This window comes from Mesoplodon mirus (genome assembly GCF_964341445.2).
Source record: "Mesoplodon mirus genome assembly, chromosome: 1".
In the NCBI taxonomy this organism is placed as follows: Eukaryota; Metazoa; Chordata; class Mammalia; order Artiodactyla; family Ziphiidae; genus Mesoplodon; species Mesoplodon mirus.
In genome coordinates this window covers 88,632,986-88,655,123 of record NC_138976.1, presented here as the reverse complement: position 1 = coordinate 88,655,123, position 22,138 = coordinate 88,632,986, and the positions used below count along the sequence as shown (strand labels likewise).

Sequence of the window (22,138 nt, the reverse complement as noted above, 5' to 3'; positions counted from 1 at the left end):
TCATGAAGTCATCCACGGCACCCAGCTCTTCTTCCCCGATCCCTAACCTCATCCATCTCCAAATGTTAGGAATTTTATTCGTTAAAGGCCACTCACGTCCTTCCACATCATTCCACCTTGGCCACCACCATCATAGTCTAAACTGATGTCAACTCTCTCGTAAATTACTGCAAGAGGCTTCTAATTGGTCTCTCACTTCCTGTTTAGCCCACTCCAAATCTGTCTTTACATTAATTCACAGTAACTCACTAATTCACAGTATTAGTTCACAGTAATTCATTCATGGCGCTCTTTTGGAAACTCAAATAAAACCACTAAAGTCTAAATACTCCACACATACACATAAAACCCAGCCTAAATTTTTTCTCTGGATCCCCATTGCTCCAAACACTTAGCTGGTAGATTTGGTCGAGAAGCTCTGCATAATCTGTGCCTCCCACCCTTTTCCCTTTTCTTGTTGTATCATGTTCCTCCCTCCTCACTCCCTCTGCTCTCCTCACCCAAATTCCACCACCTGGAAACATTTCTCCCTCCCTGTTTTGCCAAGTTTTCTCTCCTACTCACCTTTTAGCTCTTAACTCATATCAGCTCCTGAAGGATGCTTAAGGAATGCCCTCTCCTCCCTGGTTAGGCCAAATCCCCATGTTTCAAACTCCTTTGACATCATCAACCAGCTCATGAACCCTTCAAAGAATGTATCACAGGACATGTACATACTCTTGTATGATTGTTTAATTTCTGCCTGGCCTCCCCACGAGACTGTAAGATCTGTAAAGGCAGGGACACTATCTCTTTTTGCTTACCATTGTATTCCAGAGCCTAGCACAGTGTCTGGCACATACCAGTTACTAAATAAACACATTCAGAAGGAAGGAAGGGAAGGAGGGAGGGAGGGAGGAAGGAAGGAAGGGGGGGAGGTAGGGAGGGAAGGAGGAAAGGAGGGAGGAAGAATGTATGGGTGGCAAATTGATACTACTAAAATAAGAAAGAGAAGGTCTAGCATTTTAAATGAATGATAACAATAGGTAACACAGATTGAACTTCCAATATTAAGTCTTAAGATAATTTATTCCTCATAACAACCCTATGAGGTGGTTATTTTTATCATCTTCATTTCATAGATGAGGAAACTGAACTACATAGAAATTAATTACTTAAAGTCACATAGCTAGGGACTTCCCTAGTGGCGCAGTGGTTAAGAATCCACCTGCCAATACAAGGGACATGGGTTTGAGCCCTGGTCCGGGAAGATCCCACAGGCCGTGGAGCAACTAAGCCCATGCGCCACAACTACTGAGCCCGCGTGCCACAACTACTAAAGGTTGCGCGCTCTAGGGCCCATATGCTGCAACTACTGAGCCCGCATGCTGCACCTACTGAAGCCTGCACGCCCAGAGCCCACGCTCCACAACGAGAGGACACCGCAATGAGAAGCCCGTGCACCACAACAAAGAGTAGCCCCCACTCGCCGCAACTAGAGAAAGCCCGTGCACAGCAACGAAGACCCAACACAGCCAAAAATAAACAAATAAATAAATAAATTTATTAAAGGAAAAAGAAAGTCACACATCTAGCAAATGTAATATACCTCATAACTGAAGAGACATTATGTTCATACATAACCACAAGAAGCCAATCTTCTCTGGGAACCGTTTTGCCCAACCACTTTTAAGGGTTTTAGCAACCACTGCTTTTAAGGGGCAGGGATTTATCTTATTTGGAATAGGGCTTTGAAAGTAAAAAACTCTGTATCTTCTTTACATATCAAGCTCCTCAACAGATGAATATCAGAGAAACTCTTATCTGGATTTCAGCAGCCTCTGTGTCACTTTTCAGGATGAAATTTTTCTACACGAATGTCAGGATGGGCTGATTAAAATGAGAACATTGTAAAGCAATCACCCACCCTCACCTCAGTTTTGACTCTATTGCTTTAATGTGAGCAGAACAGAAATTGACATGCTAAATGGATGAAAGAAAGAAACAGAGAGTGTTCAGCACATGGGAAGAAAGACTGAAACAGAGATATATTTGTTTAGAAAAGAGAAGATGAAAAGAAATGTGCTGCCCTCCCAATATCCACAGGAAGCCGCGCTCCCTGCACGCCACCATAGATCAGCTTATTTGGGACTAAACCTGGAATAAAAGCATAATGTTTAGACAAGGCAAAAGTTTCTGGGGAAGGGAGGAAGGGAGGAAGAGCAATAAATGAAAATAACTGAACTTATTTGCAAGATGGAACTCTAGATGGAGCAGTTCCCTCTATTTGAATTTTTTTTGGCAATGGAATCCTGATTCCACTGGATTAGTGTCTATTGGAAAGATGACTGGTAGGAATACCTTAGCTCTGTGATGGGAAATAGAATTGGATGATCCACCACTTACAAAATAGAACCTGACTCTGTGGATGGAATCCACGTAAACAGGGGAAGGCAGAAGATTAAGAGGGAGAGGAGTTATAGTAGGAAGAACTTTGAAAAGGTGTCCAACAAATGGAGTGTACAATCAAGTAAGATTCAGGGCACAAGTACTGGAGTCCAACTGCCGGGATTTAAATCCAGGATCCACCCTCTACTAATTGTAACCTCCCTAAACTTCCCATCTTTAAAGTTGGGATTCTAATCATAGCTGGCTCATAAGGTTTTTTAAGGATTAAAGAAACTCATCTTTGTTAGCTTCATAGCAATAGTAAATGCTCAGTAAATATTAGTGCTACCAATGCTGGTGAAGATGATCTCACCTCATAACATAAACTTGAAGTACTAGCTATGTTGAATAACGTTGGAATCCACTAGAAATAGTCAGGAATAATGATATATTGGACTCTCTTCTGGAGCAGGTCATCACCTAACAGTGAGCTTTACACCTTCAAGGCAGAAACTCAGGGTAAGATGCTATCTTCCAGAAACTGTCCATTATAGGCTTGTTTTATGAAATCATTTTCTTCTCTCCCTCTTTTAGTGTTCATGCTCCATCTTTTTTCCCTTGGCTTACGTTTCTACTTCGTACTCTCTTTTCCAGTCCTTTGAAACCTTTGCTCCTCTCCTCATGCAAGGATCCTGTTGAGACAGACTAAGCAGATCTGTTTCCTCTATGCCTTAAACAGCGGGGGCCAAGAGGGAAAAATGTTTCTTTTGGGGGGATGCCAACTAACTTCGGGCGTGGGGGTAGAGTTTTTAATGACACAGTAAGAAAGAAAATATTTATGTTTCATTTTAATTGAACTTTTCTTAAGCTTACTACATTTTAGTAGGTGAAAAAAAAATCAACATATGAGAACGCTGAGAATGAAAATACACATAGCTCTGGCTTCCAGCACAGAGGTAGAAAAAGCAAAGGGAAGTCTAGCAGAGACATCTTATGGGAAGAGCTGCCCCACCAAAAATCTCAGCTTAGCAGCACTGTCTGCATCACTTCATATCCAGGACCATATAGATCCTGTTTGATTGACCCATAAAATTAGCAAGATAATGAACAAGCTCATTACTTTAAACATATTTCTGTCTGCTGGGTCCACTGAAGTACCTTGAGAAACAAGTTCATAGGGTGTCACACCCAGTTAAACCTGGAAAAATAAGCATTGTGAAATGAGGTGGCTTACTTTGTTAGGTGACTCTAGAAATAGCTACTGTGGTCACTGTTTCCTAAGCATCTGCTATGTGCTATGTACTGTGCTAACTATTCATATGATCTCATTTAAACCTCCCAACAGCTCTGTGAAGTAAGTACTGTTAACCCTTTTTTACATATGGGTGACATCAGGCAATTTACTTGGGTCACACAGCTGATGAATAGTGAAGTTGGGATTTTAACCAAGGACGAAAGGACACCAAACCCGGCACTGATACTGCAGTATCAGTGTGCGGCCCCACCTGTACAGTTATCTACCTCTAACAATACCCGGAAAGGCTCATTACCTTAGGATTTATGAAGACAACAGAGTAGCTGAGTATGAGAACTACATGTGTGTGTGTGTGTGTGTGTGTGTGTGTGTGTATGTGTGTGTGATATAATTAAATGACATACAGTATCATTGTTCTATTAAATGAATCATAGTAGGACTAGATAGAAACATCCAGCTACTCCCACTATTCCCAACTAAAAGAATACTTCTGTTCCTTGTTAAGTTTCTCTCCTCCCTGGGTTGTCCAGCTTTTCCTAATCCATTTGTGTGTGGACTGCCAACATTTACATTCCAGCTGTGCCTCAGTTGTATCATCTGTATAAGCAGTACTGAACTCAGAGAGCTATCAAGATTAAGAGAGTTAATACATTTAAAACACTTCGTGAAAAATCTGAAAGTGAAATTAAGAAAACACTCCCATTTACCATTGCAACAAAAAGAATAAAATATCTAGGAATAAACCTACCTAAGGAGACAAAAGACCTGTATGCAGAAAACTATAAGACATTGATGAAAGAAATTAAAGATGATACAAACAGATGGAGAGATATACCATGTTCTTGGATTGGAAGAATTAACATTGTGAAAATGACTCTACTATCCAAAGCAATCTACAGATTCAATGCAATCCCTATCAAACTACCACTGGCATTTTTCACAGAACTAGAACAAAAAATTTCACAATTTGTATGGAAACACAAAAGACCCCGAATAGCCAAAGCAATCTTGAGAAAGAAAAGCGGACCTGGAGGAATCAGGCTCCCTGACTTCAGACTGTACTACAAAGCTACAGTAATCAAGACAGTATGGTACTGGCACAAAAACAGAAATATAGATCAATGGAACAGGATAGAAAGCCCAGAGATAAACCCACGCACATATGGTCACCTTATCTTTGATAAAGGAGGCAAGAATATACAGTGGAGAAAAGACAGCCTCTTCAATAAGTGGTGCTGGGAAAACTGGACAGCTACATGTAAAAGAATGAAATTAGAACACTCCCTAACACCATACACAAAAATAAACTCAAAATGGATTCAACACCTAAATGTAAGGCCAGACACTATCAAACCCTTAGAGGAAAACATAGGCAGAATACTCTATGACATAAATCACAGCAAGATCCTTTTTGACCCACCTCCTAGAGTAATGGAAATAAAAACAAAAATAAACAAATGGGACCTAATGTAACTTAAAAGCTTTTGCACAGCAAAGGGAACCATAAACAAGACCAAAAGACAACCCTCAGAATGGGAGAAAATATTTGCAAATGAAGCAACTGAGAAAGGATTAATCTCCAAAACATACAAGCAACTCATGCAGCTCAATATCAAAAAAACAAACAACCCAATCCAAAACTGGTCAGAAGACCTAAACAGACACTTCTCCAAAGAAGATATACAGATTGCCAACAAACACATGAAAGAATGCTCAACATCATTAATCATTAGAGAAATGCAAATCAAAATTACAATGAGATATCATCTTACACCGGTCAGAATGGCCATCATCAAAAATTCTACAAACAATAAATGCTGAAGAGAGTGTGGAGAAAAGGGAACACTTTTGCACTGTTAGTGGGAATGTAAATTGATACAGCCACTATGGAGAACAGTATGGAGGTTCCTTAAAAAACTAAAAATAGAACTACCATATGACCCAGCAATCCCACTACTGGGCATGTACCCAGAGGAAACCATAATTCAAAAAGACATATGTACCCCAATGTTCATTGCAGCACTCTTTACAATAGCCAGGTCATGGAAGCAACCTAAATGCCCATCGACAGACGAATGGATAAAGAAGATGTGACACATATATACAATGGAATATTACTCAGCCATAAAAAAGAACGAAACTGAGTCATTTGTTGAGACATGGATGGATCTAGAGACTGTCATACACAGTGAAGTAAGTCAGAAAGAGAAAAACAAATATCGTATGTTAACGCATGTATGTGGAACCTAGAAAAACGGTACAGATGAAGTGGTTTGCAGGGCAGAAGTTGAGACACAGATGTAGAGAACAAACGTATGGACACCAAGGTGGGAAAACTGCGGTGGGGTGGGGATGGTGGTGTGCTGAATTGGGAGATTGGGGTTGACATGTATACACTGATGTGTATAAAATTGATGACTAATAAGAACCTGTAGTATAAAAAAACAAACAAAAAAACAACTAATACTAAACTTTCTTTGGGTTAGTTGTATGGAAATATGTTAATATAAATGTTTCAGACATTACATGAAATTTCTAAAAATTTTATATGTTCTGGTATAATGTTATAAGTCATACTTCTAGTTATTACTTTAAAATGTAAATCTCAGAAATAACTTTAAAAAAAGACAAAAAAAAAAAAACTGACAGAGTCCTTCCTTTCTCCTCCCTCTAGCTCCCTCCACCCCATGGAACCCACACTCCATGCCCTCAGAGGGGAACCCAGGTCTTTTAGGAGTTTCTAACCCTCAGCGTTTGCTGACACTGGGCTCAACTATTCTGGCTGGGGGCGGGGAGGGGGGGTTCCAGAGTCTTTCCAAGCTTTGCTCTGGCACTGAGCCTAACCTTTATTTTGTAACTGATTTACTCTACCCAGAAGTCAGGTTTGGCTACCTTCTGTGAGAACTGGCTAGACTCACGAAATACTCGGCTGGCCAACCAGAAAATTAAATAAGAAAGTCATCAGGCCCTGAAGCCTAATTCTCAAAAGCCAAACAATTTAGAACAATGAGTCACAAAAATCTTTCAAAATAGAAATAGTTGTCATGCAGTGTTTAAGTTCTTGCAGCATAACATAGTATACCGGCTAAAAACACAGTCTGAAAGCTGGGGTTCTAGTCCCAGCTCTAGCTGTGTAACCCTGAGCAAGTGTCTTAACCACTCTGAGCTATAGTTGCCTCTTTTAACACATGGCAACAATAACAGGCCCTACCCCAGAATTGGTCTGAGGATTAATGGATCAACATATGTAAATACTTTAGAATATGGCTGCCACATCATAAGAGCTAAATATTAGCTTTTATTATTATTAATTTATCTTATCATGTTTCGGTAAAGGTATACAGGCTTTGCAGCAATGTCTTTACAGAATAACTTTGCTGAAGCTTTATTCCCTTTGAAAACGGTTTCCCCATTTTTACCATCTCACTACCAGCCACCACCCAACCCCTAAAAACCCCCTCCCCCCATCTCAACTTTTCCTTAAAAGCAAAGGAAATTACATTTAAAAGCCTCACGGAATTACAACACTCAACACGCTCATAAAAGTCACGAAATGCAAAAGTTAGAATTCTCTGAAGACATTAACTCAGAATCGCGGCTCTGACACAGTTCAGAGGGCTCCAGTGCAGCCTCGTGGAGTTCCCGCCAGAGAGCTCTGAGGCCTTCACCACCTGCCCCTCCTCACCAGCTGCTTGCTTCTAGAACCCTCCTACGGACACTGCTGGCCTCTGGACCTGCTACTTCAGAGATACTACTCTTGCTCCAGCCTCAGAACCACCTCATAGAGCAGCAGTCCTCAGCTGGGGGGAGCATCAGAATGCCTGGCAGGCGTATGGAAACATGGACGGCTGGACCACTCCCAGAGTTTCTGAGTCAGGAAGTCTGGGGTGGGGCCTGAGAATTTATATTTCTAATAATTGCCCCTGTGATGCTGATGCTGGTGCTCAGGACCACACTCTGAAAATCACTGCCATGGGTGTTTCTCTCACTTCAACACAGTCCTCTCTCAAATCCCATAGACCCCTACCCGCTGCACCAAAAATGGAATGAAAAATTCCGTTCATGTATGCATATTACTTCTCAACTTTTTGAGAGATGGAAAACACATTCCGTTCAAACCCCAACGCAGCCTTGACAAAACAAGACTCACCTCATTTCAGCTGCTTCACTCCCTCCACCCACCCACATTTATCCTTCCAGTCAGTTTCCACCTTTGCACAGATGGTCAGGATTGTGTGTATGTTTATACATCTCCAGCCATGCTTGTTTACGTGTACACATTTGTGTTTCCCCTTCCCCCCCATTAAACTATAAAGTCCTTGAATGTCTTTCTCTCTAAGGCTCCATAGCACCTGATACTAAACGCACAGTGGGTGTTTAACACATGCAGTTGACAGATAAATGTTGACTATTTTATTGTATCTGGTAAGCAAAGTGAAGAAACAGATATTGCCATGAGAACTTTAAACTTTGCATCAGAGACCAAAGTGTGTTTATTTTTGCAGCATTAATGTAGCCAAAAGATGACTCTCCACTCACACATAAATATGCAATATGTTGCCAATGAGCATTTTAAATTGCTTTGATGCCATTCTCAGAAATACCATCTGGGCCTCTTCTTCTCACATAGTTATCAAAATGAGTAATTTAACATGGGGGAGTTTGCTGCATCCTTATAGGGAATTGCAAGAGAGATACAAGTTCTAGAAATATTAGTGTAATTGTCATCTTTTATTCTATGGGACATTCATGTATGTGCACCAACTACATCTCAATCTTTTCAGAATTAAATAAAGGAATGATATTAATCCTGAATATTTTCAGAGAGTTAATAGTTAACCCAGAGGTTATTACTATGTACTGATTTACAAATCACATGAACTTAAATCATCAAAGGATGAGATCATTACTGTTTTATCTCTTGAACAGCTAGGAGTTGAACTGCACTAAGTTAAGGACACAGTATATTATCAGTCTTTCCCAAGCAAGCAAAGGCTATTAGGAAGCCAATCAGAAAGCAAAGCTTCCGTCTCAGTGTCCTCTGAGGTCTAGAATATACATTAACCATAATGATATTGGAGGTCAAATATTTACTCAATTCTGTTGAAAGAAATCAGTGTTATACCTAGTCCTAGTTGATGTGACAATGTGTGGCCTTTTAAGATTTCTTTTTTTAAGGATTTGATGCTACATCTAACCTTCTTCTGATCCTATTCTTCTCCAATCATTAAATTAAGGAGAATTTCACTGGTGCATGCTGAACACTTGGTTTCTTTCAGCTTAAATCCTTCTAAAGTTCAACCAGGGACCAATAAGGAGTCTTAACTGAGAATAAGTGTAGGTTGTTTCTAAAGTTTTTAAAAAGCGATTCCATGCTATTGTTACTTTCAAAATAAAACGTAGTGACATCTGGGTTGATTTCTTTCCCTGATCTAATTCCCACCATTGCTTTTTATCCACTCAGGTCAGGTCTTGTTTTATAAAAGAAGCTGTATGTGGGCACTTGACCTAGCCTTTTCTTACACATACCACATAATTACAGGCAGCACACTTATCCCCTTGCAATTAATCTTTTCCCCCAGAGAATTAGGATGGTAGAGGATAAAGTGTATTCTCTTGTCTTTAAAGGTTAAAATCACACTTTGCCATATCACATAACAGATTTCAAGCCAGTCAGACTCTTTTAATTTTTTACTTAATTTTTTGAGATATAATTGATAAATAGCATTGTATATATTTAAGGTGTACAACATGTTGATCTGATACATTTATATATTGCAATATAATTACTACCTTAGTGTTAGCTAACGTCTCTATCATATCACATAATTATCATTTCTTTTTTGTAATGCGAACAATTAAGATCTAGTCTCTTAGCAACTTTCAAGTTTATAATCCAGCACTGTTGACTATAATCGCTCACAAAAGATCTCCAGAACCTATTTATCTACTAGTTGCAAATCTGTACCTTGAACACCTCTCGAATTCCCCAGTTCCCAGCCCCTGGTAACCACCCTTCTACTCTCTGTTCTTATGAGTTCAACTTTTTTAGATTCCACATACAAGTGATATCATATAGTATTTGTCTTTCTCTGTTCAAGCAAGTCAAACTCTTGGCTCATTGGAATAGCTTTAAAAATCAAAAAGGCAGGTGTTGCACATTAAAATAAGCCATGATCAGCTATGGTTAACAAAATTGGGAAAATAGTCCTGATCCTCCTCTGCTATTCCAAAAGCACAGTTAAAACTGACTTCAAAGGAAACCAATATTTGGATCAGTTCTGAACAGATGAGAATTCAATCCGGTTCAACCACTGCTGGGAACTGTGGATAACATGAAAGTAACGGTCAACACAAACATAGTCTTCAAGAAAGTTGGCGAACATTAAAGGGATGATAAGAGGTCAAAAGCATTTGTAGCAAAGTACTTTTATTCTTCCAGAATATTTCACTGTGGTTTATTTTCTAAATTGTGTTGAGTTTCAAGTTAATAGGTGCCTCCTAGACTTTGGAATTACTAGAAGACTGTAATTAGTGGTACACTTAAGCAATGTGTTTTCATTAATACAGATTTTAAAAAGCTTGTTAATAGTCCTTCACTGAAGAAATTCCTAAGGAGAAAAAAACTGTTTACTAAGTTTAACTTTGTGGGAAAAGAAAAAAAAACTAGATCTTTCATGAAAAGACCTGAACTGAGTCCATTTTCTGCATTTCACTTATGAAAGAATGTGACAACTTCACATTTCTGCAATTGGGCATTGGTTCCTTTGCCACAAGGTAAGATTCATAGAGGGTTTGAGCTCTTCAGATACTAATTAATTAGGGTTGTTTAGGTTGAATTTTCCACAATTTTTTTTGCATGCCCCATATTTGTATGTTTTATTTTTCACTCAGTTGTTGCCTACTGCAATATAAATTATTCTCAAAATTAATTTCATCCCCATCTAAAAGTCTTCTCAAGTACCCAAATATATAATTTCACCCATCAGCAAACTTTCAGAATATCTTTAGTTGTTCCATGTATTTCTAAAGACATGTTCCTTTGAAGTGTAATGCTTTTGTGAAAGCATGCCTTGGAGACTGTTCAAATTCTATGGTGTGTTCTCCACTGCTTTTGAGGGTACTATTCAGGGTGATGGATATAACTTGGCAATAATGGTGGAATGGGCACATGAGCTTGGGTTCAAGGCCCAGCTCCACTACTCAGCACCTGTGTGATCTGTGAGATTTTACTCAACCCTTCTAAACCTCAGTTTCCTCTTCTGTAAAATGGGGATGATAATAACAACCTCATGGTTGGGACTTCCCTGGTGGTGCAGTGGGTAAGAATCCACCTGCCAATGCAGGGGACACGGGTCCGAGCCCTGGTCCGGGAAGATCCCACATGCCGCAGAGCAATGAAGCCCACGAGCCACAACTACTGAGCCCACGTGCCACAACTACTGAAGCCCGCGCATCATACTCCGCAATAAGAGAAGCCACTGCAATGAGAAGCCCATGCACTGCAACAAAGAGTAGCCCCCTCGCTGCAACTAGAGGAAGCCTGCACACAGCAACTAAGACCCAATGCAGCCAAAAATAAATAAATAAATTTATTTAAAAAAATACAACCTCATGGGATTACTAAAAAAGTTTAAGAAGATGATGCATATAAGCCACTTTAATAAATGTCAGCATACAGTAAGCACTCAATAAATGTGACTTGCTATTGTTGTAATTGTTTGGTTGGTGTTAAGTGACTTCTTCCCTTTAAGAAAGTCTTCTTGTCACATCAGTTTAAAACTACATCAACATTTTCCCCCAGAAATGGCTCATCCACATTACTCTGATACAACACACTGGCTAACACTTGTTCACCTACAAATTGACCTTCACTCATTCAATGTGTTTATTCAATATTCAGTCCACAAGTATTTATTTATTTATTTATTTATTTTATTTTTGGCTGCGTTGGGTCTTTGTTGCTGTGCGCAGACTTTCTCTAGTTGCTGTAAGCGGGGGCTACTCTTCGTTGCAGTGCATGGGCTTCTCACTGCGGTGGTCTTTCTTGTTGTGGAGCATGGGCTATAGGTGCGCGGGCCTCAGTATTTGTGGCTCGCGGGCTCTAGAGCGCAGGCTTAGCAGTTGTGGTGCACGGGCCTAGCTGCTCTGCGGCATGTGGGATCCTCCTGGACGAGGGCTTGAACCCGTGTCCCCTGCACTGGCAGGTGGACTCTCAACCACTGCGCCACCAGGGAAGCCCCACAAGTATTTATTAAGTGCATATTTTGTACTGGATTTGGCACCTGGGAAAGAGGGTAACTCTTCCCAGCAATATAAGAATGCCACCCCTGCCTGTCAGGAGCTCACAATTTTATGGGCAAAAAAAAAGAGATAATTTTTTTAAATTAAAATTTGGTGTAAAAGAACTAGGGAAATGACAGAGAGAGAAATCTTTTTCAAAGAGGATATCTTGAAGGATGAAGAAGAGTTTGTCGGGGCTTCCCTGGTGGCGCAGTGGTTGAGAGTCCGCCTGCCAATGCAGGGGACACGGGTACGTGCCCTGGTCCGGGAGGATCCTACATGGCGCGGAGCAGCTGGGCCCGTGAGCCGTGGCCGCTGAGCCCGCGTGTCCGGAGCCTGTGCTCCGCAGCGGGAGTGGCCACAACAGTGAGAAGCCCATGTACCGCAAAAAAAAACCCAAAAAACAAAAAAAAAAAAAAAAAAAAGAAGAGTTTGTCAGGAGAAGGATGGAGGCTGGGGGAGAATGAGGATCTAGGCAAAAGAATGGGGAAAGCCAAGTTATTAATCAGAAGTTGACAAATGATGACAAAATCAGAACAAGAGAAAGAAAATAAATGATGGGGGGAACATTCCTGCATCTAAGGGTTGAAGGGGACACTGAGCTATCTCTAACTGACCACAGAGAACAACAGCTCTCAGAGACCAGATTGTGTTTGTTACCAAGATCTTCTGTCTCTCTGCTTAAGAAGCAATAGGCTTTGGAGCTTCCCCAACATGGCAGGGTAAGAAGACCCTGGACTCAGCTCCTCCCATGGGCACACCAAAATTACAGTTATTTACAGAGCAACGGTCTTTGAGAACAACCTGAAGACTAGCAGAAAAGATTTCCACAGCTAAAGATAGAAAGGAAGAGCTACGTGAGATGAGTATAAGGGGTGGAGATGCAGTATAGTCTGGACCACAACCCTGGGGTCAGCAGCCCACAAATGGGAGGAATATCACAACTGCAGAGGTTCATCCCAAGGAGTGAGGGGTCTGATCGCCACATCGGAGTCCTACATTGGGAAGATGAGCCCCCAGAACATCTTGCTTTGAAAATCAGTGGGGCTTATGTTTAGGAGACCAGAAGGCCATAGGAAACAGAGACTCCACTCTTAAAGGACGTGCATAGTATCTCACCTGCTCAGCGACCCAGAAGAGAGGCAGTAGTTGGGAAGGAGACTGGGTCAGACCCACTTGTTGATCTTGAAGAGCCTCCCAGAGAAGCAGGAGGCAACTGGGACTCCCCCTGGGGACAGTGACACTGGCAACAGACATTTTTGGGAGCTTGCTCTACCATGATGCTACTGGTGCTGGCAAGTACCATTTTGGAATCCTCCCTCTAGCCTATTGGCACCAGGGGTTTACCCTGCCCACCAGTTGGTCTGCAGCAGTCATGTGCCTCCAGGCCATGCAGCCAGCTATGTGGGACCCAGCAGGCCAGCAGAAGCACATCCAGGCTGCACAGCCAACCATGCAGGAAGCCTACTCCATCCCACAGCAGGCCTGTAGCAACTTCATGAGGCAGGGCCTTATAGCCAACCAGGTCAGGAGCCAGCTCCACCTACCAGAGCACCCACAGTAGTCAGCCTGCAACAGAAGAGCACACACAGCCCACATAGGGGGCACCCCTAGTGCATATAGCTCTTCTGACCAGAGAGGAGTGCGCTGCTGGGCCCCGTAGGACATCTCCTATGTTAAGACCACTTCTCCAAGATCAGGAAACATAACTGACCTACCTAACACATAAATATAAACAAGAGAATTGGGCAAAATGAGGAGACAGAGGAATATGTCCCAAACAAAGGAACAAGACATGACCTCAGAAAAAGAACTGAACAAGGTGGAGACAAGCAATCTATCCAATATGAGTTCAAGGTAATGATCATAAAGATGTCCAATGAACTTGGCAGAAGAATGGATGAACACAGTGAGAATTCCAACAAAGTTAGAAAATATAAAGAAGAAACAAACAGAACCAAAGAATACAATAACTAAAATAAGCAATACTGTAGAAAGAAAAAAATCAACAGTAGATTAGATGATACAGAGGAACAGATCAGCAATCTGGAAGACAGAGTAGTGGCAATCACCCAAGCTAAACAGGAAAAAGAAAAAAAAATGTTTTTTTTTTTTTTTAATGAGGATAGTTTAAGAGAACTTGGGGACACCATCAAGTAAACATCTACATTACTGGGGTCCCAGAAGGAGAAGAGAGAAAGAAAAAAAGGGCAGAGACCTTATTTGAAGAAATAATAGAAATTAAGGAAACAATCTCATTTACAAAGAACTAGAACAAAAATTTTTAAATTTGTAATGGAAACACAAAAGACTCCAAATAGCCAAAGCAATCTTGAGAAAGAAAAACAAAGCTGGAGGAATCAGGCTCCCTGACTTCAGACTATACTACAAAGCTACAGTAATAAAAACAGTGTGATACTGGCACAAAAACAGAAATATAGATCAATGGAGCAGGATAGAAAGCCCAGAAATAAACCCACACATCTATGGTCAATTAATCTACAAAAAAGGAGGCAAGAATATACAATGGAGAAAAGATAGTCTCTTCAATAAGTGGTGCTGGGAAAACAAAGAAGACATACAGATGGCCAACAGACACATGAAAAGATGCTCACTATCACTAATCATCAGGGAAATGCAAATCGAAACCACAATGAGATACCACCTATCAGAATGGCTATCATCAAGAAGACAATAGATAATCAGCGTTGGCAAGGATGTGGAGAAAAAGGAACCTTCGCACTTTGGTGGGATTGTAAATTGGTGCATCCACTATGTAAAACAGTATAGAGGCTCCTAAAAAAAACTAAAAATAAAACTACCATACAAGCCAGAGATTTCACTTCTGGATATTTACCCAAAGGTAACAAAATCAGTACTTTGAAAAAATACATGCACCCAAAATATGTACACCTCTATGTTGATTACAATATTATTTATAACATGTAAGATATGGAAGCAACCTAAGTGTTCATCGGTAGATGAATGGATAAAGAAGCTGTGGTATATGAAAATACGATGGAATATTAGTCATTAAAAATAGAATGAAATCTTGCCATTTGCAACAACGTGGATGGATCAAGAGGGTACCATGCTAAGTGAAATAAGTCAGACAGAGAAAGACAAATACCATATGATCTCACTTATATGTGGAATCTGAAAAACAAAGCAAACAAACAAAACAAAACAATACAAAAACATACTCACAGATACAGAGAACGAACCGGTGGTTGCCAGAGGTGGTTGGGTGAAGCAGGTGAAGGGGATTAAGAAGTATAAACCTCCAGTTATATAATAAATAAGTTACAGGGATGTAAAATATAGCATAAGGAATATGGTCAACAATATTGTAATAACTTTGTATTGGGACAGATGGTTACTAGACTTATCCTGGTGATCATTTTGCAATGTATGCAAATGTCAAATCACCATGTACTACACCTGAAACTAACATAATATGGTATCTCAACTATATTTCAATTAAGAAAAAAAGCAATAAGCTTTGCCTCTATGAACTCCATTTTCTATACTGGCCACCTCTACCTTCATAAGATATTGTTTCTTTTCTTTCAAATTTCTACTCTTTATTTACTAAATGGTATGCTTATAGGCATAAAAGCTAAAATTCAGGTGACTTTAGCAAATAAGCAAAAACACAAAAAATCATGCTCCTCTAATGTCAGTTCTTTTAAAATCTCTGCTTTAACTCTGTATTCTGTCCTCACAATGGTCCACAGGGCTATGTCAGTCCTTTGATAAAAGCTGCCTAGTGCTGCACACTCATTATGCACCAGTCACTTTCCCTGACCTCATGTAATCCTCCCAACAGCCTTATGAAGAGTAGGTATCACTCTTATCCATATTGTACACCTGCAAAAATGGAAAGTTGGGGAAATAACTTGCCCAAGGTCACACACCCACTGGTGACAAGGGATAGACTTGACCACAGGTCATCTGACTTCACAGCTGATGCACTCCAATGCCCAGAGCAGCGTTCACAGCACCAGATCTTGAACTGGAGCCAAGCAGTAAGGGTAAGTTCACTGTCTGTTGTAAAAGGAAGAAACAAAACCCCCAACGCCCAGTATAGTGACATTTTACATAGAAATTGCTTTATTAAAGAATGGTTCTTTATGGGATTATGTCTTACTTTTTCTTTATATCACATTGTCCTTATTTTATGCAATGAGGAAATTGAAGTTGGTAGTTACTTTCTTCACAACGCCCTACTTACAAAACAAAAGTTGGCATCTGATGTCAGTTTTTAATTTAAAAATTTTGTTTTCATTCCCAGAAATTAAAAATCTAAAATTTCCTACTGGATGAGAAAATATCTTCCTTCATGTAAGGCACATGTTTATCTTCTGCTGTCCGCATGACTAGCCATTGTCATCTTGAACTTTCAATTTTTCATACCCTAATTTTTAAGTGCTGTCACCTCTCTTCCCCACACTTGGACCCCAAATTAAACACACTTACATTTACAGGAGGAGAGTAAGAGAATAGATAATCTAATAGCTTTCTTCTGCTGTGGTTTTCACAAGAGTGAAAATTCCAGCCTTTTCTTATCATAACTGGCTGGAAACACTCCACATCGGAGATGTCAAGTCATAACAATGTGGGGGGAAAAAAGCCCACTTTGCTCTCAGAACGACACAGTTCTTCTATAGAAAAGACATTCTTAAAAGCTGTTTGCAATATCCTACATTAATTTCCTCTGGTACGGCATCTCACACAAAGGGGTCTTATAAATGGATTACATGTGGTTGGGTGCAAGAGCACAGTAAGCCCTCTGTCAGATGCTCTGGAGGGTGGAAGCCACAAACAGGGGCCTCCTTCATCAGAGTTCCCTGCAAATAGCTGACTTGAAATTTTGTGACCAGTAATAACCTCCTTAAAAATAAACCACTTATGCCATCTGCTTAACAGTGCCCTATAAATTAGACCAAGAATGCATGGCTTTTCTTCCCTGGCAAATGCCTTCCAAGTGGACAAAAGGATAAACAGAGGGAGGAAGCAGGGTTGGGCCGTGCTCGCTCTTTCAGTGCCATCAACGTGGACCACCATCGTGTGGCCTCAGCACAAATAAGTTTGGGACGGGAGAGAACAGACCCCACCTCAGTGTTTCCAAGACCAAACAAACGAAGGTTGGAAGGGGTTAGGTTAGAATGAGCAGGTGGACGATATAGAATGAGCCCTCAGAGCTGGAAAGGCCAAAGAGGGTGTTGGTTGTAGTCCAGGCTTTGATTGCTGAGCCAATTGACACATGGACGCAAGAGTGGAAGAGGGATCAAACTTATTTTTAATATCTAACAGATATGTATTAGAAATAACTACTTGGACCAGAGTCCAGTATGGTTTCTACATCTTCCCTTAAAATGTAGACTTAGACCAACAAGGGATTAATCTCCAAAATATACAAACAGCTCATGCAGCTTAATATAAAAAAAAAACCCGATCAAAAAATGGGTGGAAGAGCTAAATAGACATTTCTCCAAAGAAGACATACAGATGACTAAAAAGCACATGAAAAGGTGCTCAACATCACTAATTATCAGAGAAATGCAAATCAAAACTACAATGAGAGGGCTTCCCTGGTGGCACAGTGGTTGAGAGTCCGCCTGCCGATGCAGGGGACGCGGGTTCGTGCCCCGGTCCGGGAAGATCCCACATCCCACATGCCGCGGAGCAGCTAGGCCCGTGAGCCATGGCCGCTGAGCCTGTGCGTCCAGAGCCTGTGCTCTGCAATGGGAGAGGCCACAACAGTGAGAGGCCCACATACCAGGAAAAAAAAAAAAAAAAAAAACTACAATGAGGTACCACCTCACACCAGTCAGAACGGCCATCATCAAAAAATTTACAAATAATAAATGCTAGAGAGGGTGTGGAGAAAAGGGAACCCTCCTACACTGTTGGTGGGAATGTAATGGAGGTTCCTTAAAAAACTGAAAATAGAGCTACCATATGATCCAGCAATCCCACTCCTGGGCATATACCTGGAGAAGACCATAATTCGAAAGGATACATGCACTCCAATGTTCATTGCAGCACGATTTACAATAGCTAGGACATGGAAGCAACCTAAATGTCCACTGACAGAAGAATAGATAAAGAAGATGTGATACATTTATACAATGGAATATTACTCGACCATAAAAAGGAATGAAATAATGCCATTTGCAGCAACATGGACGGAACCTGGAGATTATCATACTAAGTGAAGTAAGTCAGACTGAGAAAGACAAATATCATATGATATCACTTATATGTGGAATCTAAAAAAAGGGTACAAATGAACTTACCTACAAGACAGAAATAGAGTTATAGATATAGAAAACAAACTTATGATTACCAGGAGGTAAGGTGGGGGGCAGGGATAAACTGGGAGATTGGGATTGACATATACACACCATTATATATAAAATAAATAACTAATAAGGACCTACTGTATAGCACGGGGAACTCTACTCAATACTTCGTAATGGCCTCTCTGGGAAAAGAATCTAAAAAAAGAGTGGATATATGTATATGTATAACTGATTCACTTTGCTGTACACCTGAAACTAACACAACATCGTAAATCAACTATATCCCAATAAAAAAATTTTTTTAATGTAGACTTAGGTAAATCTGCTAGGGGAGAGTGAGATTTGCAGAGCAATAGTTATCTAACCTAACTCGCATCCACAGAGATGCGGTAGAACTTGGATCCACTGAGATCACACGAGAAACTGGCCACATGTGAGCAGCAAATTCATCAACTAATTCTCGCAGCCAAGTGACGTGGACTGGCAGATGGGGGACTCTCATCATCTCACATTTCCTCTCTCAGTGGGGAGAGCCTTCGAGAGGATGAGAGGAGACAGCCATTTCTATCCAATGCCCCTCAAAGAGGAAAGTTCTTGGGAAGGGTGAGGCAGGCATGGGGAGAAAGGAACAAGGAAGAAATTGCAGCATGTTGAGCCCAGAGGATCTTTCCAGCAAGATCATAGTTTCTGTAAAGCAACAACCTCAAAATTCCTCCAAACTCAAAAAAGCTTGTTTGGGCCCCCCCTCAGCTCAGATCATAAGAGAAACAATTTTGTCTGACACTTATTCTATAAGTGCTGTGCCTTGAATCACAGAGTTATATAGTTTTAGTTGGCATTTCCTTAGTTGAGTAACACAAGCAATAGCCAAGCTAACATATAAAACTTAATTAAGCCTTTCTCTTAAATATTTTTTTACTTTTCAAAATGAGGCCAAACATGACAACAACAGTGGAAAGAAAAAATTCTCAAGAAGAAAGCTCTAAGTTCAGGAAATGAGAAAATGAAAAGAAAAATTCTTGTACTTACACCAAATAAACCACATTACACTGGGTGTCATCCAAGCCAAGATTTTTCTCCAGGAAAGTGCAAACAAGCTCATTTGAATTAAAGTCTTCATTCTTCTCCCAGTCGGCAGTCAGTATCCCAGAAGGTCAGTCTCCATTATGTCCTGAAGTACCAAGAGAAGGATGTTCCATTGCTGGTTCCAGCTGGCTGCATTCTCTCCGAGAGCAGACTTCTCAAAGGAGTGCATTACACTCTTGTGTGTGTGTGTGTGTCTATGTGTGTGTGGGGGTGGGTGGAAGGAGCCAGAAGCAGCATTCAGGAGCACCCAGGGAGCATTTTGGGTCCTAGTCCCGAAGGGCAGAGTGAACAGCAGACCGTCACTCCGTGGACAAGCTTCTGGTTGTGTGAGAGGTGGGCTGCCAGCCTGTTTTCAACCTCCTCTCCTTCCTCTCAGGCACACTCAGCTCTCCTTCAGACAAGGAAGGGGAAAGAAATCAGAATGACACTGAGCCAGGCAAGAGGTGTACTTTGCATAAAAGAAGGAAGACAGAATTCCAGCTACTCCCAAATCCCAGCATCATTTGTTGTTCTTCCTTTCAGAAGATCATTCAAGGCAAAGTTGGGAGTTGCTGATTAGAAAATAAATATGTCAATGTGCATATATATAATGGAATACTATTCGGCCATAAAAAAGAATGAAATAATGCCATTTACAGCAACATGTATGGACCTAGAGATTGTTATACTGAGTGAAGTCAGACAGAGAAAGACAAATATCATATGATATCACTTATATGGGGAATCTAAAATATGATACAAATCAACTTATTTACAAAACAGAAACAGACTCACAGACATAGAAAACAAACTTATGGTTACCAAAGGGGGAAGGGGGGGATAAATTAGGAGTTTGGGATTAGCAGATACAAACTACCATATATATAAATAGATAAACAATAAGGTCCCACTGTATTGCACAGGGAACTCTATTCAATATCTTATAATAAACTATAATGGAAAAGAAAAAAAAAGAAAATATAAATGTCAGGATACAGAGAACACACTAGTGGTTACCAGTGGGGAGAGGGCAGGGGTGAGGGGCATGGTTGGGGGGGGCGGGGCAATAAGAGGTACAAACTACTATGCACAAAATAAATAAGCTACAAGGATATATGATACTGCACAGGGAATATAGTCAATATTTTATAATAACTATAAATAGAGTATAACCTTTAAAAGTTGTGAATCACTATGTTGATACACCTGAAACTTATATAATATTGTAAATCCACTATACCTCAATAAAAAAAAGAAAACATATTATATAAATGTCAGGATGTTGAGAAAAAGGTATGTAGTTGGGGACAGAATAGATGTGAAGCAGAGTTCTTTGGATACTTGTCTCAGCTAAATGCAAACTCAAACTCTTCAGTGTTGCACTTGGTCCTCATATAGTGGCCTCTGGCTGACATTTTGGCGCTTCTGGGCTTTATCGTACTGCAGGTATTTATTTGAGTAGTTGGGCCTCAATCCTCTTCAAATGGTTATTTAAAAAAAAAAAAAGTCTCACTTCATCCAGTTACAGAACCACAACTGCAGGAAAACGCAGATTGTCTGGAAGCCTAATTGTGTTTTCCTCAAACTCATCACATGTTAACTGCCACCCTAACGCCCACCCCTTTTGTTTTTTTCCAATAACTTATGCAGACATATTTTCCCTGGGACCCACAGTGAATACATCCCTTACAAACCTAGAAATCAACTACTCCTGAAAATTTCTCAAGGCAACGTTCTTCCGGTTCCAACAGTCATATAACAAACTCTTATTATAAGCAAAGCATCCCATTATGCACTTTGGAGAATACAAAAACATGCCAGTCCTGTGTTTTAGTTATCTATTGCTGCACAACACATTACTCCAAAACTTAGCCACTTATTACCTCATAGTTTCTCTGGCTCAGGAATGGAGAAGAGGCTTACCTGGGTGGTTCTAGCTCAAGGTCACTCACAAGACGGCAAACCAAGGTGTCTGCAGGAGCTGCAGTCACTTCTAAGTTCAGCTCAGGGGAGGATCCACTTACAAGCTCACGCACAGGTGCCTTTCCACAGGGCTGGCTCTGCGCTTCTCCACGTGGCCTCTCATCCTCCAGGGCCTCCCTGGCTGGACAGCCCAGGATAGCCTGAGCTTGCTTACTTTACTGGAGGGGACCCCTTCCAGGGCCCGAGAGCGGGCTCTTGTCTAACACTCGTAAATGAACTGTCCGAGGAGACACATGTACTGACAAAACAAAAGACTTTACTGAAAAGGGGCGCTGGAGTGGGCAGCAGCAGAGTAACGGAACCCAGGAGAACTGCTCTGCCTCGTAGCTCACCGTCTCAGGTTTTACGGAGATGGGCTGGTTTCCAGGTTGTCTCTGGCCAGTCATCTTGCTCGTGCCCATATTTGGTCCAACCCAGGGCCCTTCCGGGTGGCCCACGCATGCCCCAGTCAAGATGGATTCCAGCGTAAAAGGTTCCTGGGAGGTTGGCAGGACATACGAGCTGGCGGCTCCTCCCTCCTTTTGGTCCCTCCCGAATTCTTCCGGCTGTTTTTTGCGGCAGCTTGTCAGTTCCGTGTTCCTTATTGGGACCTAATGTTGTGAGACAGTTTATGCACGTGGTTATTTTCGTGCCTGGCCAGAGCGGGCGGTTTCGGTGCACAGTTCCCTAACATTTACATGGAGGTCAGGCTGGGCGGGAGGAGTGATGAGGGAGGAAGAGAGAGGAGGAGGGAGAGGAGGAGGGAGAGGAAGAAGAAGAGGGAGAGAAGGAGTGACAGGAGTGAGAGGAGAAGGAGGGAGGCAAGATAAGCAAGAGAATATGACCAAGATGGATGCCAGCCATTTTATAACTATCTTGGAATTGACATCCCATCGCT

The 22,138-nt window shown here is 41.1% G+C and overlaps 1 protein-coding gene across 1 annotated transcript in view; it reads right to left on the bottom strand.

The window, feature by feature from the left end:
* The window catches only part of SPATA31D1 (SPATA31 subfamily D member 1), a gene marked incomplete at its 5' end in the record, with an annotated part of 88,244 nt that extends 66,597 nt beyond the window's left edge, over positions 1-21,647 (bottom strand). The window contains 1 exon segment of the mRNA XM_082616792.1: positions 21,594-21,647. Coding sequence (XP_082472918.1) covers positions 21,594-21,647 — 54 coding nt within the window.
* Between the last annotated feature and the right edge of the window lie 491 nt (positions 21,648-22,138).